This window comes from Pundamilia nyererei, unplaced genomic scaffold (genome assembly GCF_000239375.1).
Source record: "Pundamilia nyererei isolate P.nyererei 1_Seehausen unplaced genomic scaffold, PunNye1.0 scaffold00061, whole genome shotgun sequence".
In the NCBI taxonomy this organism is placed as follows: Eukaryota; Metazoa; Chordata; class Actinopteri; order Cichliformes; family Cichlidae; genus Pundamilia; species Pundamilia nyererei.
In genome coordinates this window covers 1,360,679-1,382,930 of record NW_005187462.1, presented here as the reverse complement: position 1 = coordinate 1,382,930, position 22,252 = coordinate 1,360,679, and the positions used below count along the sequence as shown (strand labels likewise).

Here is a 22,252-nt window from a genome sequence, read left to right as displayed (position 1 = left end):
ATAGTGCAGTGAGTGTTTTCTTTTAACTTTGCACCAACACAGTTACAGACATTATTTATTCTTCTTCCCTCTTTGCCTGAGTCCAGATGGGAGTCAGAGTTTCTGAATTACGTCTAATATAAGGTCACGTTTGTTGCTTGTTTGCACCTGTTTACATCACTGGTAGATGATCTTATCATATAAACACCTGAATTGTAACAGTTCAGATGTGTTTCAGCAAAACTCCTGCACATTTATAACATGCCACACGTGTCTGTAATGATTTGTAGGTACCATATGTATCTGACTAGTTAGAAGAATAGAAAAAACAATAAACTGCTGCATGAAAACATTCACAATCATATTGTGGGAGTGTTGGAGGCATTGTTTCCATGATGAGTAATGTCTTAATGCTTTCTCTAATTCCTCAGCTTCTTTCATGTAATTACTGGAGGAAAAGAGATTCTAAATATTACTAAATATAGAATCAACACATATGTTTGCAGCCAGTTTCAGCACCCCAAAGCTGGAGAAGGAAGAGGCAGTGCAGGGCGATGAGAAGGTCTTCCTGTGTCACTCCACTGGAGGTTATCCCACACCTGCAGTGTACTGGCTCATCAACGACAGCGAGGAGCCGCCCGCAGGGTCGGTGAGGACTCAGATGACATCACTCCCAGACAATCTCTACAACATCACCAGCCACTTGACCCTCAACATTTCCCACGACTCCATTGTGTCGTGCATCATTGATAACCAGTCGATGAACCAAACCGTGATGTCAACCTGTAAGTGCAGTCATTAGTGTTCAGACACAGCAGCACGATTCTCCTTATCTGTGAAACTCATAGTTAAGCAAATTCTGCTATCAGCTGGTTCCCTGTACTGGGTAATGTCACGTGTCTGACTGGTTTGATATTAATTAACATTAGCAAACCAGTCCAGTTTTTATCATCTTTGAATTTTTGAAAGCTCTAGTTTAACATGTAAAGACAGACAGGTTTGTGTTTTGTTTTTTAAATCTTATCACTTTTGGATCAATCAGTTAATCAATCAGTCAAAAATGTTAAAAGTCACCTTGGCGATGTACATCTTTTAAATACAGTTTATGGATTTGGACTCTTTGGATTTTAAATCTTCTTTAGTGTTTTTTTATTGCAGGTTTTTTTTGGAGTCAGATGTTATTTATTTATTTACACTTTATTTATTGGCCTTGGCTCTATGGCACACTGAAAACATTTTTACTATTGTTTTTTCCTGATGATTGCTCAGATGGAGTGGAGGCCAGGCCTGTGAGGAATCGAGCATCGTCGGCCATGTGGATGTTCAGCACAGGTCTGTGTGTGGTGGTTGGGATCATGGTGATAGCTGGAGTGGCGTATCAGATCCACCTGGACAAAATAAACAAGAGGAAGAAGGAAGAGCACAAACAACAATGGAGAGGTAAGCAGATCAATGTGTTTGTTTATCAGTGAATTTAATAGAAAATAGTGCAAATAGTTAAATCAAATATTTGCAGCCTTTGCCTTTAGACTGGAACCTGTGGAGCTTTTTTATTGGTGGACTTTATGAAGAAATTATGGAAATTCTGTTTTAGCTACTGGGAAAAATGCCCTGATAAGAGGCTCTTAGCTTCTATTTTTATATGAGTCTGGATGAATGTTTGAGCATGCTGTCATGCTGCAAAGCAAATCTGTGCCTCCTTTAATAGAGCTGTAAGACGTGTGCCTGAGATCACAGCATTCGGAACGTCTTCTGTAAGACGTCACAGAGCTGGATGTAGAAAATCACACCTGACATCAAGTGTTTAGAGCAGTTTATTTATTTATACATAAACTCAATGTGCTTAATGATAAACACATAAAAACCTGTGAAGGTTTAAAATACCTTAAGGCAGTGAAAACTTCAAAATAAAACTTTACAGAAAAACTACAGTGTTGAGGGCGGCACAGTAATGCGGTGATTAGCACCTCATAGCAAGAAGGTCGTGGGTTAAAATCCCACCTGGGGCCTTTCTTTGTGGAGTTCATGTGTGGGTTCTCTCAGAGTACTCTGGCTTCCCCCCACAGTCCAAAGACATGCAGTTAATGGGATCAGGTTAACTGGTGATTCTAAACTGACCGTGACGTCTGTGTGTTCCCTGCCTTTCACCCTATGTCAGCTGGGATTGGCTCCAGCCCTCCGTGACTCTGAATTGGATAACAGAAAGAAAATGGATGAGTGATGAGCTGCTGAATGTCAGCCTGTGTGAACACAAACACTTTTGAGTTTTGATCTAAGGGCATCTTGCTGTACTGGGGCCAAACCATTGAGTTTTATGAACTATTAAAATGAATTTTAAAGGGAAGTTTATACTGTGGTGGGAGCCAATGAAGTGTCTGTACTGTACTGGAGTAAAATGCAATTTGAAAGAGCTCATTGTTAAGCTGATGATTTGGAGACCCTGGAGCAGTCTGAAGCCTGAGCTTTTCCCTCAGCAATCACGTGTACGCAAGCTGACCTCACTGCATAAAACCTGTTTAATATTAGCATCCACCACTTTTAAAAGTATTTATATGGCACATAACAAGAGAAAGTATAACAGAGCTATCAGGTTGTTGTTGTGCTTTTGTAACTTGTTTATTTGTCACCATCAGGATACAAAAGACGGTATCAATTCAGGTTGGAAGATGAGTTGATGAACCAGGAACAAAGGGAGACGGATGTTTGAGCCTGACGGTCACTTAAAAACTGAAGCCACAGAGCACTGATGTGTAAATATGTTTGTTGTAATTACCATTTAAATATACAGTTTTTAAAATACTGTACAAGAACAATTCTTGGTGGTTGTTTTGTTTAGTTTTAGTTTTTTTGAACCTATTTAATAAAGACTTCCAAAATGACACCAAGCCCTCTTTTACTTCATAGATCTATAAGGCGTACGAGAGGTGAATTCATATTTCTTTTACAGTAGAAGAAAGCTGCATTGGATTTCAGGTTTGTTTTTTATTCTTGAGCACTGATTCAGAAACAAAGAAAGCTCTGAAAACAAACAAGCGGCCAGTCTTCCCATTCATCTGTAACCAGAAATGATAAATGAGTCACTGCTCATCAAAAAGCTTTTAACTAGATCTGCACTGGATACAAAAGTCACAGCTTTTAATGCAACGTTTCTTCATTCAAGTTATCTTAAAACAGCCAATCAGCGACTGTCCAGCTGATTCTCATGTTTTCCTCTGCTGGACAGCGAGACAGCGAGCTGCTGCAGGCCTGCTTCTCTCTTCAATCCACTTTACCAAGAATCACATGGATGAGACTTTACAGGATCCTTTTTGCTCGATTTGAAGAGCTGGACCCGAGGTTCAGAGTTCAGCTCGAGCCTTCCTGCACTGACGTCACCGCGTAGAGGTCGTCCCGACGCTGAGATGTGATCGGGATCTGCTGCCGGATGTCGGCCAAATACTGCAGGTCTGAAAACACGCGACACATTTAGAGAGAAGACACAATCACAGCAACGGCAGAGTAAACACGAGCACTGTGCAGTAACTGCTGCTGTGCCAGGCTGAAATGCTTTCTCTGTTTTACATTGTCAGGTCTTCATTTTTTAGTATTATTCTGTAGAGGAAATCATTAAAGCAGTGAACTAAAACTTCTTCTCAGAGCAGAAATTCATTTTTCCACTTTCCTCACCAGCTGATCAAAGATTACATAACTGTAAATGACTTTCACATTCCACAGAGACAAGCAGACTTCTGCTTTTCCTCACCGATGTCGGCATAAATAACAGCTTCCTCTGGTCCAGCCTTGGAAATGACTTCCCCCCTGTAACAACAGAATTATTCACAAATCAGCACAAGAAACGCTCCTTTAAACTTCCTCACAGTTGATATTTTCTTATTTCATTTTTACAAAAAAGTATTGAATCATTTATTCTATGTTATAAGAGCTAGTTGTTGTTTTTTATTTTACATTCATATAGATTCCCTGCAGGAAACACATTAAAACTTTAAATGCTAACGCAGTGTTAAGCTTTCAGTTTCATCTGTTTTGTACGGTCATGACGTAAGCCGTCGATTCTTCACAGGCAGGCAGGGACGTGTCGCTGGACACTTTTCAGCTGACGACACTTTCAGAGTTGATGAGTGACTCTTCAGACCTCTTGGTGACACTCACTCGACGTCAGCAGCTGATGCCCGTAGAACAGGTTAAGATAACAAACTGCTCCCAGCACACAACCTCCGCTTAAAGAAACACGTCTGTTCCTCAGACAGACAAACAAAACCCACACATGACAGCAGCGGCGCTGCAGGAAGGTTCAGGTAACACGACGGGGTGGAGTCATCAGAAAGAAACTAAACACCTGGAGAAGCCAAAATTCCCAGATGAACTTTAAAGCTCTTTGGTCGCGCCTGCCAACGTGAAATATTCCCTCAAGCTGTTTGTGTGGCAGCCAAGATCCAAATCAAAAAACCACCGTGGGCTATTTAACCTGCCTCCTGTTACCCGAGTTACACTTTACATGGTGTGCATGGCATCCGAACAATAAACGGCTCAGCGTAGGAAGGCTTCACTGGATTGAAACCTTGTGACAAAGTTTTTAAAGCTCATGAAATACAAGGTTACAATGAATTTGTGTCTGAAAAAAAGCTGCTTTTCAAGTTTGTCTACTGTTCCTACTGGAGTTCCTCAGCTTACCCAGAGACGGCAGTGAGAAACTGATTGTACATCTGTACTCCACCCCAACTGCTCTACATTGTTAAAACCCTGAATTCTTCTACTTTTACGGCCTCAAGTTGTCCCTCTGAAAACTTTAACCGCCTTATCACGCCCTGCCTTTTTGATCTTATTTTCTTACCACGGGTTCACGACGGTGCTGTGACCCCAGGCCACGTAGGAGGCAGCTTCATCTCTGGCAGGTGATGCTGTGGCCACATACACCTGATTATCAAGCGCCCTGCATAAAGAGACATTAAAATGATTCGTTGCAGATTTAAACAGCAGCAGAGCTCAGTTTGTCGTCCCTGAGCTCTCGTCATGCTGCGTTTATTATTCAGCTTGTGTTCATTCAGGCGATCTTGTGCCTTATAAGTAACATGTCTGGTTAACGAAAGCTCAACCCTCAGATCAGATATGTGGCTGAAAGATGACTCTAACATGTCTGCAGTAAATTATTCTTATGGGAGTGACTGACTATGACCCTCAGTCTGACCTCCCCCTCTGCAGGAGCTCCCAGTGGGCGGGGCCTGTGGTCATGTTGAAGGCTCCGGGGTAAACCAGCAGCTGACAGCCTGAGGACAAAAGCGCAGTCCAATCAGCTCTGGTACATCACAGGAAAACAAAATCTAAACACTCCTTTCAGACGCTTACCCTTCCTGCTGTAGAGCTGGGCGAGCTCCGCGAACCTCATGTCATAGCAGATCCCAACACCCACTTTGCAGAACGCTGCAGGAGGAACACATCAGATCAATGTATGCTCATCCAGACTGCGAGGCAGAAAGCCAGAGTCTGCGGCTGTCGCTCACGTGTGTCAAACAGCGAGAAACTGCTCCCCGGGCTCAGCGTCTCAGATTCCTGGAAGCGGATTTTTCCGGGAACGTCGATGTCAAACAAGTGAATCTTAGAGGAGGAAAGAAAAAAGATGAAGAGGATTCATCTCTGCAACTGACCACACACTGTATATGACCCACACATACCTTCCTGTGTTTAAGAATCATCTCTCCATCAGGGCCAAACACTGTACAGGTGTTGTACAACTTCCCACCATCCTCCTCGGGAATGGATCCTGTGGATGATGACGAGTCGTAAGAGCTTAAAAACTCCAGAGGTTTCAAATGAAAAGGCTCTTGGACGAGAGACGGATGTCATCACAAACATAAAGAAGGTTCAGTTAAGACCCCAATGACCTGGACAACTGGAAACATCGACATAACGAAAAGTCGTTTGAACTGAACTTGGATTTAAAGTTATCCCAATCTTCTTAAACGATGACCACGCTTGGGTGGCAGGTGGCCCTGTTACGATCATTAGTATCTCCATGTGTTTATCCTCTGACAGAGACACGTGAAAGAGACACGACAACCAAAGAAATAAATCTTTGGGAGAATTCTGTAAAACCTCGTCACCTGCTGTACTTGCACCCAACATGCCGACGGAGAAAACTTTCAACTCAATGCTTAAAAAAAACAGGACTTCAACAGGTCAGATCGCCATGTCTATTTTTATACTGTCCGTGGTGAAGCCCATCAGGCCATCCTCTGCCTGAGACCAGCGCCTCCCCTCTCCTTTCTTCTGATTGGCCACCTCTTGGAAACAGAAGGTTTGAACAGCAGATATCAGTCTTTGTGACATCGTACTCATCCAAGAGTTAAAAAAAAAGTCTTAAACCTGAGATTTTATCTCATAGGATTACTTGCACATACACCGACCTCGTGAAACGAAACCTTGAGCTTGTCAGTGTGATGGATCTGTTAAAAAGGTTTCTGATGGAACACTTAGAGGATAAAACACGGTAGAGTGCAAGCAGCAGAGCAGCTGTTTTCCAGGAGTTAAACATGCAAAGTTCTCACTATTTTTCCTACAGTTTACCCAGAAACAGATTACATTTTCCACATCGTCTTGACAACCCACAGCAGGAAACAGTGGAGTTATATATTAACTCTACTACTGGTGAGCTTTTAACTCTGAGGATCTAACACCACAGCGTGATACACACAACTCTTACTGTAGCTGAACTACATGAAGCATCATCAGCTCCTTCACAGTAACATTAGAAGGGAACTTTAAATCCACGGCTGCTTTCACACCTCCCACCAGATACACCTCGTTCTCCTTTGCTGCCTCCGACAGCACCTGGGTGGATTCTCCTGGGATGTTCTCGGCATATCTGGAGAAGAAGCTGGTCCCATATGGAGAATTGAAGCATTCCTGTGTTAACGACAGGGAGATCATAAGCTCATAGGGTAAATCTGAGCAGTCCAAAAAGGCAGCTCATCTGAGGGTCCTGTGCTGGGAACTTTTTAGAAATATTTCATTCCTGCACTAACGGATGTCCAGGAAAGAGAACAAACAGTTCATAAAAACACAAAGACGACACCGCGTTAATGGTAAAGCGCCGTCCTCTCAGGGGACACGTCTTTTAAATAAAATCTGCAGCTGTATTTGTCCTCGGACACTGGCTTGTTTATTTGGTTGTATTTTAAAATAAGCACTTCAGACTGCTGACAAGCAGCCGTGAGGCGCCCTTCCTCCTCCTCCTCCTCCTCCTCACCGGTAGCAGCACCACTTTGCTGCCCTGTCCTGCAGCCTCCCTCACCAGCCTCCGGGCTCTGCTCAGGTTGTCTGCTTTGACGCTGCTCACCTGCAGCTGAACCACCGCCAGACGGAACTCTGAGGAAACAAACACGGAACTTCAGCGAGTGACGGAGAGCCGCAGGCTTCAAACCCGCGCTCGGCGATTTAACATTAAACTGCGAAACACGGAGACCTCTGTACTTACTGGACATGACTTTGGCTAAAGTAGACATGTACTCAGGACTATCTGCTCACTACACCGCGCCACAGTCCGGTCATGTGATTCCGGGTGGCGGATTGGTTTTCAAAATAAAAGACCTTGATTTAACATAAAAATAAATAAATAAAGAGTACTAAAACAATATTAGTAAGTGTTATTTTTAGGTGACTTGACGATATAAATTTAAGCTTATGAAAAACTGAGGTCGTTAAACGTGAAGATTTAAGGCGGTGTAACGTCACAGGGGGTGGGTCGATTCAGCACAAGATTGGCATTGTTATTCACGTTTCTGGTTAATAAACAATAAAAATGATGTAAGGATCTCAGTGGCTCTGCTCAGTAAATATAACGTGTATTTCCAAGTAAAAAAAATAAATAATAAGATGAACTAGCATTAATGAACCTCAGCGATTAAAAAATAGGGGGATTACTCAGGGCACACAAGTAGTGCCAAACCTTCCACTGCAGAGAGAATAGCTAAGCTATATATAGGAAAGGAAAAACAAAAATATTCAAAAGGAGGACTGTGACCCTGTTTGAAGTATATAAAGGATTACGATTTTTAAATGTTTTTTCCCTGGACATAAAACAAACAAGTTGCTTTTTGCTTGCTTCTTGTTTTTTGCTTATTTGACTAATATGATAAACTAAGAAAAATATATTTTGCAGAATAATACTAAAGTAAATGAAGAAAAAAATTAGTGTGGGCCATGATTAAAACCACAATTAATTTTGTTCAGGCTTTGAATAATTTTTAGTCAAAGATTTAAACAGCAAAAAAAATTAGGATGAGAAATTTTCCTCCAGGTTGTTAGAACAGGGGCGTGTCCAGAGGGGTGGCATGGGGTCATACCACCCACCCCTGCTGTCTTACTGACTTACCAACGTCTTACAAAGTCAGCACAGGCAGGACTCTGCCAACTATTTCTCTCTCTCCAACTATTTATTTATGAGTGACTTATGTATGTATGTATATATATATATATGTATATATTGTACTATTCTTAGTTAGTGTATTGTCTGTCTTGTCTTAATGTTGGTTTAAAATGGAGCACTGTAACAAAAAATAATTTCCCCCAGGGATCAATAAAGTATTCTGATTCTGACTCACGGAGAAAGGTAATTTAGTATATATGCTTACAAACTTTTAATGTTTCATTGTACTTGTACTTTAAGTAATTTCACATTACATTACCTTCTACTTCTATTGGACAATATTTTCAATGCAAATAACGTACTTTCTACTTGATACTGTTCATCTTAAGGCTGTAGTTTAACATTTTATTTTGCAATACTTTTGTTAAAGCCTTGAATTAAGGCTGAGAGTGTCACTTCAATCACATCTTGTTTACAATCCACTTTGCTGTACAGAAAAATTTAAAGTTAATGTCCAAAAACCTTTGGTCACAACTGCATGTCAAATGCTGTGACAAAACAAATTTCCCACGTGTGGGACTAATAAAGGTTATCTTATCTTATCTTATCTGTTTCACAATGAGTGTGTCCAAACGTGCAGTCAAATAATCTCCATTTATTAAAAACAGAAATGCTTAGAAAATAACAGCAGTACAGTAAGGTGCAAATTACATTTGAGACATGTTGCATTCTGGACTAGTGGTTGACAGCCTGATCCAGTGATGTTACAGAGAATGTAAAGACTCCCAGTCGAGGATGTTCCAGTCAATGGGAAAATATCAGAAAAGCACAACAACGCATGGATTACACAGGAATGCTTCAGACTGGAGGGAGGGTCTGGAACAGATTTTGTCTTGAATTCTACTTTGCTCATAGTTTAAATGTGCTTTTCAGTCTGAGAAAGGGGCCAATGTCCTCTGGGCTGAAGTTTAAACTGCAACTGTCACACTGGAGGTCTCTGTGGGAGGCTGAACACACAACTAGACTTCAAAGCAAATAAATAAGCAGGAAGAAAGCAAGAATGAGTCCAAGCAGATTTCATGACTAAAGAATAAGATACGGCGATCGAGGGGGGCGTGGCAATTCTGAAACAGACCAATCGCACATTAGTGTGACACCCATGTGGAGCTGTTAAAGCATGCAAAATAAAACCGTTCAGCCGAACCTTAAACGCCACCGCGCTACGAACAGAACCGCGATTTTAGAGGATCTTCACGCCACTGCTGGTGCCCATATCGCACGTCACAGGCATGAGGCCGAAGGCAACAGTGGCAGGCAAACTGAAACTGCTCAGTATGGACTGCAGACTGCTTAACACAGTATATGGTTTTAGCTAACACATGAGACAGACAGAGATATATATTCATATATAAATATGGGTGCACCGATTATGAAATTGGATACTGATGTTACAAAGAAATTTGGCTGATAGATGACGTTTTTCTTTTTCCTCTTATGTTGCCTTTTTCCCAGGGAAACAGAAATCTTCACCCTGTAAAAATAATTTCTATTTTTTTAAAGCTTTTCATCACTTTGGAAATTAAGTCAGCACGAAAAATCCTGTGACAGCACAGATGAACACTGGGGCCTGTAAGTGGGAAACATCCATCAGAAGTCAACAGCGGCCCATTTATCAGTGTAGTCGTGATAACTTCACATCAGCGGTTCTCAAACTTTTTGTAGCACGCCTGCCACTCAAACATGAAACGATCAATAGCAATTAAAAAAAAATCTAATCTGAATTTTAGTGAAATAAATGTCACCACAACCACACCAAACTCTTGTCTACTTTTGTACTTTCAAAATCATACTCATCCACGGTGGATTAACCCCATGTTTCCCCCCGGTCATAATCACCTGTGGATCTGTGCACCACAGTTTGAGAACCACCTGTGCTGCTCTTCTATTCTGTGTGGACAGAAAAGTTGTTTATGTGGGTCAGAAATGAGATCAGCTTTTTGTGCACCGTGAAAACCGTCTTTAAAGTGGACTTCATATGCTTTTACTTATTTCCTGTCATACACGAATACTAAACATATGAAACATGGCCACACTTTCAAATAATCACATCAGCTATGTCCACGTAATCCCCATAAGCCCAAGCTCAGACTTCCGACTGCTCTCAGGGCTCGGGGTTACACACTTTGACTTGTATGATGTCAAAGAGATCACATCAGTGCTGTTCGGGGGCCAATCAGAATACAAGTTGCCTTAAAAGAGGAGGAACTTTAGACAACAGATGAACTGAAGCTGGAGGACAACATAAATAAGGATTATTCTGCACTGCCAGTCATGCAAAGCTACTCTAGTTGAATCCAAAAATAAAAATAGAGCTGCAAATGAGCATATCAGGTCCATTCCTTTCAAACCTCTGCAGCTCGTTAGTGTGATCTTTTCCTTCTCCATAATGTTTCAGCCTTCTGGATATAATTTACTCATCGGGGGAGCGGGGGATGTCATTCACATGGTGAATCTGACTGGGACGAGAAAATACTGAGGTGCTCATAATGTAGTCCAGAGAGGCTTTCTGGGAGCTACATCAGATTGCTATGAGATGAGGTTAATCAATTTTCATAAAACCAGAAAATCAGAAAGAAGGGGAACTTCAAACCTGGCAAAGTTTACAAGTTTCACTGCATATTCTCTCAGGATATGCTTTCAAAATGACATTGCAAAGGTCTGTATACAGAGCAGTTTACACAATATATATATACACATTACATATTTATAAACTAACCGCCAAATAGTTTATATTTAAGGCTGCCTGCTGGAAAAGTAAAGTTATCAAAAACAGTTACTGCTGTAGGAAATCTGCTTCATGTGCCAGTACTGCTTTTCTGGGGGTGGGGGTGTGCATCGTTATGTCCGAGCTGGCTGACTCATGCTGACCAGATGATCGTTAAATCTACGCAACATGTTACGAGAAACTCAATACTGCTCACATCAAAAGAATGGGTCATCATCAAAACGCTCAGGTGGAGAAGAAAAGGTCAGTCACGTGTGGATGAAAGAAGTTCGCCACTGGTCGGTCAGTACGCTACGTTAAGGCCAGCGGGAACTCATCAGAGTGGAGCTCCTCTGTAATGAGATCCCATTTTATACTAACAGTAGAGAAGAACATACACTACAACCAATATTTCTTTTTAAATAAGTATAATATAATGGTTGGATGACAGCGGAGCACCTAAATATTTCAACACTCGCAGCCTGGCTCGCAGGTCTGCAGTCAGCAGTGTGCCCACATGTCCCAAAGACAGACACACGGGGCTTCACAGTCAACACTGCACTGGGATCTGTCCAGGAGGGAGAGTAGGTTTCACCGGCGGAGCCTCTTCCTACAGTTTGTATTAATCTCCCAAAACGAGCTCACCACCACCACCATTTATGAGCTCTCCAGGGCATCCAGGACTTTCATGATCTGCTGCTTGATGACCTTCGTGGCATCGCCCGCATTGGGAATCAAATATCTGAGACAGAGAAACAGACATTAGCTGAAAGGGAAAATGTTAATAAATCGTAAAGCCACTACTTTAAAATTCATGTCTGATTAGTTTTTCATCTGCGTGCAGACAAGCACCTCTCAACCGCTGAAATCTCCACTCCAGCTGAATTGTTGGTTCCAAACTTGAACGTGATCAGCTCTGGGTGCTTCTTTTTGGATGTGATCTTCACCACTGAGTTCAGCGCTTGTCTGGACTGGATGTAAGCAAAGCCCTTCCTTGTGGCGATCTCCCTCAGGCAGTACATGTGAGTGGCTGTGATCAACAAGTGACTGGAAACACAAAAGAAGAATCAGTGTTAGGAGTTAATGTTTAATAAGTGGCCGCAGCGCTTGCTTGTTTATTCGTTTCTCATTGCACATCGAAGCCAAACTCGTCCACCCTTGGACCAAGGCCAGGAAGATGGTGAAGGACCTCAGCCATCCCAACAACAGACTGTTCTCTCTGCTGAGGTCAGGAAAGCGATTCCGCTCCCTGAAGACCAACACAGAGAGACTGAGGAGGAGCTTCTTCCTGCAGGTGATACGGTCTCTCAATCACACCACCACACAGTACTGACCCACACATATAGTTCTTACACACACTGGACTTTCTGGACATTGTTTTCACTTCATCACTTAAAGCATATTTGCACTGCACAAGACCAAGGGCTCAGAGAAGAGCTCGAGAGGATGTGGAGGGTGAAGGTAACGGTGGTCCCCGTGGTAATCGGAGCACTAGGTGCGGTGACTCCCAAGCTAGGCGAGTGGCTCCAGCAGATCCCGGGAACAACATCGGAGATCTCTGTCCAGAAGAGCGCAGTCCTGGGAACAGCTAAGATACTGCGCAGGACCCTCAAGCTCCCAGGCCTCTGGTAGAGGACCCGAGCTTGAAGGATGAACCGCCCGCAGGGGCGTGCTGGGTGTTTTTTATTTTATTTTATTTTTTATATTTCTTCATACATTCTTATATATTTCTATACTGTGTATTTTGTTGTACAGTTATCTTATTTTATTCCTTCCTAGTTAAATTTACCCTTTTTAATTTTCATATTTATTTCCTATCTTATTCATAGCCTTTTCATTTTTCTTTAGGTCACGAGCAGTTGTGTAAGCATTTCACTGCATATCGTACTGTGTATGACTGTATGTGACAAATAAAATTTGAATTTTGACACCCAGGGAAGGATGTCAAAAACTGTGCTCAAGAAGCCAAAAACATACTTTCACCTCAATGGGAAGCATCACCATTTCAGTGAAGAAAATTAAATTATCAAGAAATGTTAGTCATTCACATTTTCTCCTCTTCTTGCAAAGACATACACTTTACTTTGAAAATCCTGAGAGTTCCCAGGACACTTGCAATGAGTTTCTTAATATTCAGTGGATTAATAGGGCTGTGCAATACGACCAAAATCTCATATCCCGATATCAGACATCTAGAGTCCGATAACGATATAAATCACAAAAATGTAACATTTTCTGTAAAGTCTGTGAATCTCGGGCAGCTCGACTTGTGTGTTTCCAGCTGCGCGTCATGTAGCTGGAGTCGAGTGTTTTAACCGATGCATGAAACGATACATTTTTAGACACAAGTTGTAACGGCGCCGTTTTCTTTGTGAGTATTTATTACACGGCGTGCTGCGGGGAACAGCCTGTTCTAACGTTGGAGTCTAAGGTTTATTTTTTAGCACCTGGCGGCTCTTTTTTACTTCTCATCCGTAAATAATCTGCTCTTTCACGTGATTCAGTTTATTTTGAAAAGTCTCAACGGGATCTTGAGCTTTATTGTGAAAGGTTTACGTGGAACATAAACAAGCGGACACGCTAAGGACAACGCATAAAAACAGGCGCTTGTCCGTCAGCAGTGTGGTTATATTACATATAAGAGAAAGAGAGAACTTTAAGAAATGAATATAGCCACTACAGTGATCATCAGAACCATGACAAATATCGCCGTAAACAGTTTATTTTGCCACACCACGAAACAAACGATAGCGTAAAATGAAACGATAGACGTTTTTATATCGTCATCAGATATATATCGTTATATCGAACAGCCCTATCGATTAATGCTGTCAAATTTAGTCAAATGCTGCAAGACATGTGGGATGGTATTTTATAGCGCAGATGGATAATGATCCAAAGCTTCCTGCAAAGCCAACCCAAGAGTTTCTGAAGGAAAAGAAATGGCCAAGTCAGTCACGTGATCTCTTTTCAGTTACTGAAGATAAAACTGAAAGCAGAAAGACCCATAAACAAGCAGCAAGTGAAGGCAGACGCGGTAGGCGTGGCAGAGGAAACACAGGATTTATTGATGTTCATGGGTTCCAGACTTTATCCAACTATTAAAAACAATCCTTGTATTTAAACGTATGTTAGCTTGTTCAATTAATTTGGAGCCTCTGAAAATCAGGAACTATGTTCAGGAAGCAGTGAAGCACCTTACCTTAGTATTTAAAGACTTCAACCTGCCCTTATTATGGCTGCCATGCAATATGCCTCAAGGTCACTGTACTCATTTAAAACGTTTCCTAAACAAAACTGACAGCTTACCTGGGGAACATGTGACCCGTTTCTTTCACCTCGTTACACGGAATATGATGTTTTACATCAGGTTTGTTTATCCAGGTCTGAATGTTGACAATCTCCTTCCGGTCATCATCAGATATGGAGGAACTGTCTATCTCATCTGGCAGGAAGATCAGATGGAAGTAATCATTTTGTTCTTCAAAATAAAAGCCCTCACAATGCTTAAATATTTCACAAAATAATACCCTCTTCTAATTGTAATCTGCGTTTGCTGTAATTTTACCTGTATCGTACTCTTCTTCATCAGCAATACTGAACACAGGCTTCACTCCCCGGTAAGGTTTGCCGACGCGGTCGCTGCTGCTCACATGCCTGATTACAGAGGGCAACAAGGCAGGTCAGAGCATTATAGCCACACTAGATAATTATACATTAAGTGCATTAAACAGTTTGCACACAAACATCAATGGCATGAAGACCTCCAGCCTGCAGTAAAAAAAATATTAGCCCACTACTGCCACAGGTTGTGCTGTTAAATACAAAAAGGAAGAGGTTAAACGAGACATTTCTAGCTCGACATCTGGGTTACAGATTAGTGGTTGTATGATATTCAGGGCTATTTAAAGCAAATTATAGTTTATTTTATGGTTTTGCATGGCCCTGACTATCATCTGAAAGAACTATAATGAAATGGAAAGACAGACTTTTCAGTGCATCTCCAAGCAAACAAAGGTGAAGCCAAAGGCCTCGGTGAGTTAGACTAGAAAACGACGACCTTGTGGATGTAAAGATGACTCAATGCTTCCTAAAAGGCTGGAGCAGCTCCGACAGTGCAGACAAAACAGCAGTTTTATGTTGTTAGTGAAAGCATGAAGAGAAATTGTAAGAAACAGTATCTCATAGACAGCCTGCTGCCCGTACTGTATGGGAACGTGTGGTGTTGTTACATGAGTGTAGGCAGGTGTAGGCGGAGATGCTGATACTAAGCATGCGTTAAAAGTCTCCAAAATCCTGGGAGTGGTGTGGGTCTACAGCCAGTGGGCATGCCAGTGATAAACATCTGGATGTTTGGGAGCTCTTACCGATCTGGAATCACCTTCTCTGGCCAGGGTAGATTGAAAGATATTCTATTATGGGATAAGGCACAAGGAACTTAATTTCATGACAGGAAATATGGAAAAGCAAATATGGTGTTTTCAGTCAGGTGTAAATATGCACTAAACCCAAACTAGCAGGATGTCAAGAAACGGTCAATTTTAACTGTTCTGGTAGAATTTCATCTGCAGAGGGATCAGTTGGCTCTCAGAAGGCGCTCTGGTACTTTGGTTTTTAGTATTTGATATGTGAGAAGAATCACAAACTTGATTTTTTTTCAGTGTTATAATATTAATTTGCATTCTGTTATTGCAGCAAACTGTATGATTTACACAGAAAATTGAGAGTGTGTGTTGCAGTGTGAGCTTCAGTGGTGAATGTTTCGAGGAACTAGTTTCTCACCTGTCGACGGGGGCAGAGGTATTCTCAATGAAGCTGATCATCTTCTCCTTAACATTGACCGACTTGGACTTGAGAGCAAATGTCATCTTGTTGACCAGGGACTTCACCCCTTTGCTGTCTCCAGGGCCGCTCAGAGACTCTCCCTGTATTCATGGAAAAATGTAACAATCCGTGCATCAGACAGAAGATCTCTCTTAACACCTCCAGTGTGGAGCATATTGTGATGTTTATGTCCTTTATGATAAAGGGGGTTGGTTGGCTCCCCTAACTTCTTACATCAGCTGAGCTGAGGCTGCTGTGAGATCCAGATGTGCTGACGATCCAGTGGACGTACGAGGAGTCAAGCCCCTCGACGTTCATGTCTACCAGGTGCTGCTGAAGAGCTGGAAGTACACGTGTCTCTGTGAATTTTAGCTTTCACAATTTTCTGTACTGCAGTTGTGACCAAAAGACAGATATATAAAAATGTGGATGTGTACAAGTTTCTCAGAAACATCTCTCTCTATCTACCCTATATACATACATATATGTACAAGAAATGAATATAGTTTTTTAACTTTATTTCATGCTAAAAAATGATGATGGATTTGTCCAAACAAGATCCTGACAAATCACTGACAGCCACTGCTGCATCACCTCACCGATGTAACCATTACAAAAACTATAACTTACACGCAAAAATAGGCCTCTCCATGTTCATATTACTTCTCTGTGTGTATGCAGACTAATGTGTTTGTCAGTATTGTCATTTTCCTGCTCACCCATAAAACCTCCTTTTGCGATGCTGACATACTCTTTGTTTTTCTGTAACAGAAAGCTTGAAATTAGCCGATCTGCTAGAATATCATCCATAATATTGCAAAACAAAGATCACAAAATCATTTGTTTTGCCAAACAAGGTCACACAATTCTCATTTTTCCAGTTAAGACTTCCAGTGATTACTACTTTTTTTAAGCATGAATTATAATGACTTTCCTGCTTCTGCTTCGTTTATTTTATTAGCAAACAGAGATTTTGACAGTTTGAAAAAATCTAAAGGAAACGTTTGTAATTGTTATATATGGATCCCACTTTCACAGCTCACCTGCAGGAAATGTGCCAACACCATGTTCATGTACATGTCTTCCTCTTCTCTCCCGCTGCCCATGAAGCACAGGTGCTCTCCGCTGGCGATGGAACCAGACTCTAAAGACTGCTTCTGTGTCTCCAGGAGGGACTTCACAGAGAGTGCAAACTCAGATGGGTTCTGGAGCATCTGTAAGAAGACATAAAGCTTGTTTTATATTCGTTTACTGCAAATATATTTTTCAAAGAATCCCTAAAGCCCCTGTCCCTCACCAGGTCTGAGTCCAGGTGGAAGGCTGTGGACAGATGGCCAGCATTGTACTGCTCTGCAGGCCGGCAATCCACCACGAAGAAACGTACCCCATCCTAAAAAAAAAAGAAGAAAAGGTCCAGTTTCCTCACATCCTCTTTCTTCCTTAAACTCACAGGGCAAACTTGAGAACTGTTAATAATTTCCCACTCAAAGTGTCACTGACCTGCTGCAGCTGGTTTGCCTGCAGGATTTCAGGGACAGACACAGGGAGGCACAACGCCTGACTGAGGTCAGTGTCCTCCTCTTTGAGAGCCACCAAACTGCTACCAAACAGATTCTGATTCATCTACAGAAACAGACAAAGGGAAACAAACAATGAGGTTTTTTTAGATGCTGCCGTTGTCTCTTTGTTTATATTCAGCACTGCTCAGTTTTTATTTGCTTCACCTTTCTGAGCGACAGAGGGGTTTTGCTCTGGTAATACTGGGCCAGTGAAAACAAGTCTTCAATGTCCTCAGACTCCAGGAGAGAGGGAGACGCTTCCAGCTTTTCTGGGATGAAAATTTTTTCCCCCACATTTAATTACATTAAAAAGACGTTGAAAAACTGTACAAATGAGAAGAGAGGAACAAACTCACTGATAATGTCCTCTTTGCTTTCTCCCTCTTGTGTAAGAATGGTCTCTCTGAGGATACAAACAAAAACAAACTTTCAGAGCTGGCACAAACAGCCACGAGCTGGATTATCTTTCTGGCTGCATACTTGGCATTGACGAGGATGATAAGCATGAGAAAGAAGATGAGAAAAGGGTCCGCCTGCTGGAGGTACGAGTCCCACAATGTCTGGGTAACTTCAGGAAGGCAGTGGCTTGAAAACAGACTACCCAGCTGTGGAACAGAGACAAACACAGACGCATCGTTTGCCATGGCCACATGAAGAGCAGTGTTACTTGAGCTCTAGAGCTGCACAGGTGGAGAACAGCTGATGAAAAAATATGGAGTAAATGTATGTGAACGAATATCACTTCTGCAGGGGAAAAAATGCTGGTACCAACTTTTATTTCACCAAAATTGAAGCTGTATGCCGTTAATTGTTTTTGACTGAATCTTTTTCTGAAATGGGGCAAAAATGTTGTAAAACTTATTTAACATGAGGCAACATACCCAGTTGATGGCATAGGAGTCTGGTGTGATCTTTTTGGTGTCCAAGAACGAGCACAGCTCTGGCTCGTGATACTGCAGCAGTAGTCTGTACAGGTGGAAGGGTCGGCCTTTGGGCACACAGTCCCTGAAACGGGAAAGCTTTTACAGTCAAAGCCTGCGTGTCTGTGCGAGTGGGGTGAAGGGGACAAGGAGGCTGAGATGACTCACCGAGGGATGTATTTGTTCATGATAGCATAGAAGCAGTTGTAGAGGTCGCTCCGGGGTAGATGAAGCCCCAGCAGCGGTTTGAGCAGGTGCGGCCAGCTGAGCTCAGGGGTGAAAGTGATGTTACGCGACTTGCAGTAGAAAGTGATGACTGACTCAACGTCGGACACCATTTCACTCCTCTCTTCCTCTGACACTGCCAGCTGGTCTAAACATGGGACACACGGAGGGGGTCGGCAGTTTTAGTTATCTTTTCCAAATAGGTCCAGTTTTTTTTTCCTATTGATGCATTAAATGATGTCATTATTATCAGATTTCTATTCAATTGAATCTCTCCCCATAGTTTCACGTCAGCATATTATCTAAACTTGTGACAGCCGTTCATGCTCACAGCTCCGTACTCCTTTAAATAAATGACGGGACTTTTGGTTTGAATTTCAAATTAGAGGAGGGTGTGACAAAGACTGGAGGGGAGGGGAGCTATTCTACTGAACAAGAAGGGAAAAAAGTACAAAGTTAGAGCAGGCTAGATGATTCACGAGGCTACCCCGATGGTATAACTCCCCGTTTTTTCTATCTAATGTAGGAAGTGGTAAATAAACTCCTCTGCCTCTCTTCAGCAGCAAGAGTGCTGCTCCACTGAGGCGTTTTTGCATTATGGAGGGCGGACAATGCTACCTCAACAAGGAAGCGTTAGTATCCTCCCACACCAGCGTCGGAAACTCACAGGAACATGATAGGAAACTGAGATTAGGGAGAAGATTTAAACCTTTAAAGAAAGTATTTTTAAACCAAACATAACATTTCTGGAGGATCATCAGGGCTTCAGAAGTCTTAGCAGTAGATCACCAACATCACACAGGCACAAACTCTCATATTCAGCCCATTAGCAGCGCATCATATCAGACAAGAGTTGCAATAAGATAAACTGCAAACAGCAGATCGATGTTATTACTAAATACTTTGTTTTTTGTAGACAGTCGTCTCAGAGCCAGCTGCACACAGAGACCAGTGCTATTAGTCCAGAGCAACTCTATTTAATGAAAACGAGCTTTTAGTTTCTTTTCTGACTTAAAGACCTAACATGCTTTATGAGTTAATAATCCAAAGAGTTCAAATATGTGAATTTTATCCCTAATTTTAAAAATAAATCTCATCTAAGCCGAGCTTGTTTTTCCCCACAAATATCCAACTTTAAACTCAAACAGCCTATAATTTTTTTTCTTGAATTTTAGCCCCTTAACCTCACCAGCCAAACCCAGTGGATCTTAAATGTTGAGATATGGAGCCAAAAAACAAAATAGAGCAAAATTCCTGACACAAGTCATAATGCACTGACTTTTACTGAACTAAAAATTTATTCTCAAGTTGGATGTGCCAGAAAACGCTTGAGAAACTCACTGCAAATCCAAAAGTCAGGACTGCGTCAACGTATTCAGAGGCACCGACATTTACTCACCGATCAGCTGCTGACTCCGGTTATGAATGAGCTTCTGTTCTGGTAAATCGAGGACACCGTCCCAGGAAGCCAGGCTGTCGCCTTTTCCGGAGACATTGAGAGCAATCTGCAAAAACAAAACAAGGATTTAGTGCTGAGCACGGGGAGAAAAGGAGACCTGACATTCAGGAAATAAAGACTGATCTGCTATAAGTGGCCAAAATCTCACTGCACTGATGGACAACAAATTCATACACATGAAGAAAATACTGTAGCAGCTGCTGATATTATTTTTGGAACATTTTGAGAGAAAAAAACGAAATTAATTTAAAAAAAAATCTCTGCACCCTCTAGTTCAGCGGTCCCCAACCCCCGGGCCTCGGACCGGTACCGGTCCGTGAGTCGTTTGGTACCGGGCCGCGAGAGTTGAGGTTCAGGTGTGAAATGTCTGGTTTTCAGGGTTTTAATCGGTTTTCAGCGTTATTTTGTTATCGTTTTATCGTTTACTCGGTGTTCCTGGGCCTTTTCACGTGTGTTATGAATAAATCTTCTTTTTTTCGGTACCGGTACTAGTTTTATTTTGTTGTATTTATCCGCGACACCTTAAAGGCCGGTCTGTGAAAATATTGTCGGGCATAAACCGGTCCGTGGCACAAAAAAGGTTGGAGACCGCTGCTCCAGTTTACCCCAGTACAGCTGCAGAGCGATGAACAGGTAAAACAGGCTCCAGATCTCAATGAACGTGGCACGCAGCTAAAGCAAATAATTGTTTTTGTTTTGAAAAGTAACAAAGTGGTAAAGCTGCGTTTCTTCATGTCTCCCTTAGGGAGGCCATATTTACTCACCGACAACTTTGAAAGTTCATTTGATATCTTTAGATTTTTTATGAGCAGTCATTTTCATACCTCCAGGCTGTAACATGGAAACCACACGATTACAGACTTTTCATTCTTTTCTTTTTTTTCAAACACACAACCACAGAGTTATCAAGTTGAAGCTGCAGGAATGAGAAGACCATAGTGAACGCTCCAGATTGCAGCATCTGCTTTGATGCGAAGGTTGTACCAGTGTGTTGTGTTAAAGAGAAACCTGACCATGAAGGGAATGCAGTTGATTAACTGGTCAATCTGCGTTCCCACTCTCACTTATGATCAGAATGAGACTGCAGATACAAATGGTAGAAATGAGCTTTCTTCTTTTTTCCTGCTCTAGGGGAGCTTTTTGAGGTAATCTGGGCATCTGACCAGGATACCTCCTGGACATGTCATATGTTTTAGGCATGTCCAACTAGGACATGACCCTCAGGCAGACCCAGGACTCCCGGAGGAGCTAAAGAAAGTGACTGGTGAGGAGGAGGTCTAGGAATTATGGCTTAGACGTGCTATCACAAAACAGACGCCCACTCCACAGAGTTGTTATATTCAGGCTTGTGAAACAGGTTGTTTAAAATCAGAATCCATTACTTTGTTTTGGTAAATGGAGTGCTTAGCTTTAAAAATAAATAACTATTATATAACATATCAATCAAATGTAAATGTCTGGCCCGTGATATTTTTTGTCATTTCACGTGTGGCCCAAGTGAATTTCAGTTTGTAGTCTATGACTTATACGATGATTAATGGAGCAAAGTGCAAATTTTTACTTTTAGGTCCGAATGTTTTCAGAATTTGACACAAACAAAAACTACACCTACTTTATTCTCATTTTTAAGGTTTTCCTAAAGTGAAAAAAGAAATCTTGCATCTGCTCTCCTGCACTGATAAACACTTTGTGTTTGATTTGACTTTAAGCATTATTTGAACTTTTTATAATAAACCAAATTATTCCATTTTATGAGGTGTAAAATTAAAGGCTCTCTGAACTTTACACAGTGACTAAAAGGTCTCCTAATGATATTATCAAACAGCCTATTATCAGACACAATAAACATCCCATTCAAAGCTGCTTTACAACTGGGTGCAGCCGATGACGTGTCTTTTCACAGGCTGGTATTTTGCATGCGAAGCCAAGACGAGTCAGTCACCTATAAGTAGCATCATTATTGTCATCCACATGCTTGACATACAATACTGACTCTTGTTATGTGATGTAAGACATAACTGAAGTCTTTTCTTTGGGTGTGCCAATAAGAGATGATCCAGTCTACTCACACCTTAACGTAAGAATGCTTGCCTTCTGTCCACAGACGTACAAAGTATGTTGTACATGTCCAATAACTGTTTGAAACCACAATCTAACTGC

The 22,252-nt window shown here is 41.7% G+C and overlaps 3 protein-coding genes across 3 annotated transcripts in view; 1 reads left to right on the top strand and 2 right to left on the bottom strand.

The window, feature by feature from the left end:
• The first annotated feature begins 329 nt into the window (after positions 1-329).
• LOC102212534 (T-lymphocyte activation antigen CD80-like) lies at positions 330-2,778 on the top strand. The gene is made up of 3 exons (XM_005734946.1): positions 330-764; positions 1,249-1,419; positions 2,613-2,778. Exons 1-3 carry the CDS (start codon positions 476-478, stop codon positions 2,684-2,686), a joined length of 534 nt encoding a protein of 177 aa, XP_005735003.1. The 5' UTR covers positions 330-475; the 3' UTR covers positions 2,687-2,778.
• Positions 2,778-7,529, bottom strand: nit2 (nitrilase family, member 2). Its single transcript, XM_005734947.1, has 10 exons — positions 7,451-7,529; positions 7,223-7,341; positions 6,759-6,879; positions 5,649-5,737; positions 5,478-5,571; positions 5,323-5,397; positions 5,165-5,243; positions 4,811-4,909; positions 3,722-3,777; positions 2,778-3,425 (listed from the first exon to the last, which is right to left on the bottom strand). The coding sequence occupies exons 1-10, from the start codon at positions 7,476-7,478 to the stop codon at positions 3,325-3,327; spliced, it is 861 nt and encodes a 286-aa protein (XP_005735004.1). The 5' UTR covers positions 7,479-7,529; the 3' UTR covers positions 2,778-3,324.
• Positions 7,530-8,976: 1,447 nt separating this feature from the next.
• Positions 8,977-22,252, bottom strand: part of tbc1d23 (TBC1 domain family, member 23) — a 14,987-nt gene continuing 1,711 nt past the window's right edge. Inside the window, exons 2-19 of the mRNA XM_005735023.1 lie at positions 20,917-20,923; positions 20,033-20,138; positions 18,577-18,781; positions 18,370-18,493; positions 17,969-18,093; positions 17,845-17,891; positions 17,654-17,757; positions 17,430-17,552; positions 17,227-17,319; positions 16,973-17,143; positions 16,649-16,691; positions 16,164-16,270; positions 15,888-16,030; positions 15,473-15,517; positions 14,674-14,762; positions 14,415-14,550; positions 11,958-12,152; positions 8,977-11,847 (exon numbers count right to left, since the gene is read on the bottom strand). Of these exons, the coding sequence (XP_005735080.1) occupies positions 11,763-11,847; positions 11,958-12,152; positions 14,415-14,550; positions 14,674-14,762; positions 15,473-15,517; positions 15,888-16,030; positions 16,164-16,270; positions 16,649-16,691; positions 16,973-17,143; positions 17,227-17,319; positions 17,430-17,552; positions 17,654-17,757; positions 17,845-17,891; positions 17,969-18,093; positions 18,370-18,493; positions 18,577-18,781; positions 20,033-20,138; positions 20,917-20,923 (1,948 nt within the window). The 3' untranslated portion in view covers positions 8,977-11,762. The remainder of the gene's footprint in view (positions 11,848-11,957; positions 12,153-14,414; positions 14,551-14,673; positions 14,763-15,472; positions 15,518-15,887; positions 16,031-16,163; positions 16,271-16,648; positions 16,692-16,972; positions 17,144-17,226; positions 17,320-17,429; positions 17,553-17,653; positions 17,758-17,844; positions 17,892-17,968; positions 18,094-18,369; positions 18,494-18,576; positions 18,782-20,032; positions 20,139-20,916; positions 20,924-22,252) is intronic.

Bases quoted from the DNA above. Each gene is read 5' to 3' on its own strand.
- LOC102212534 (XM_005734946.1), top strand. From the start codon at position 476: ATGTTTGCAGCCAGTTTCAGCACCCCAAAGCTGGAGAAGGAAGAGGCA. The intron at 765-1,248 runs GTAAGTGCAGTC...ATGATTGCTCAG, and splicing joins CCAAACCGTGATGTCAACCT to ATGGAGTGGAGGCCAGGCCT. The intron at 1,420-2,612 runs GTAAGCAGATCA...TGTCACCATCAG, and splicing joins GCACAAACAACAATGGAGAG to GATACAAAAGACGGTATCAA.
- nit2 (XM_005734947.1), bottom strand. From the start codon at position 7,478: ATGTCTACTTTAGCCAAAGTCATGTCCA. The intron at 5,572-5,648 runs GTATGTGTGGGT...TCCTCCTCTAAG, and splicing joins TGATTCTTAAACACAGGAAG to ATTCACTTGTTTGACATCGA. The intron at 3,426-3,721 runs GTGAGGAAAAGC...GCGTGTTTTCAG, and splicing joins TGTTATTTATGCCGACATCG to ACCTGCAGTATTTGGCCGAC.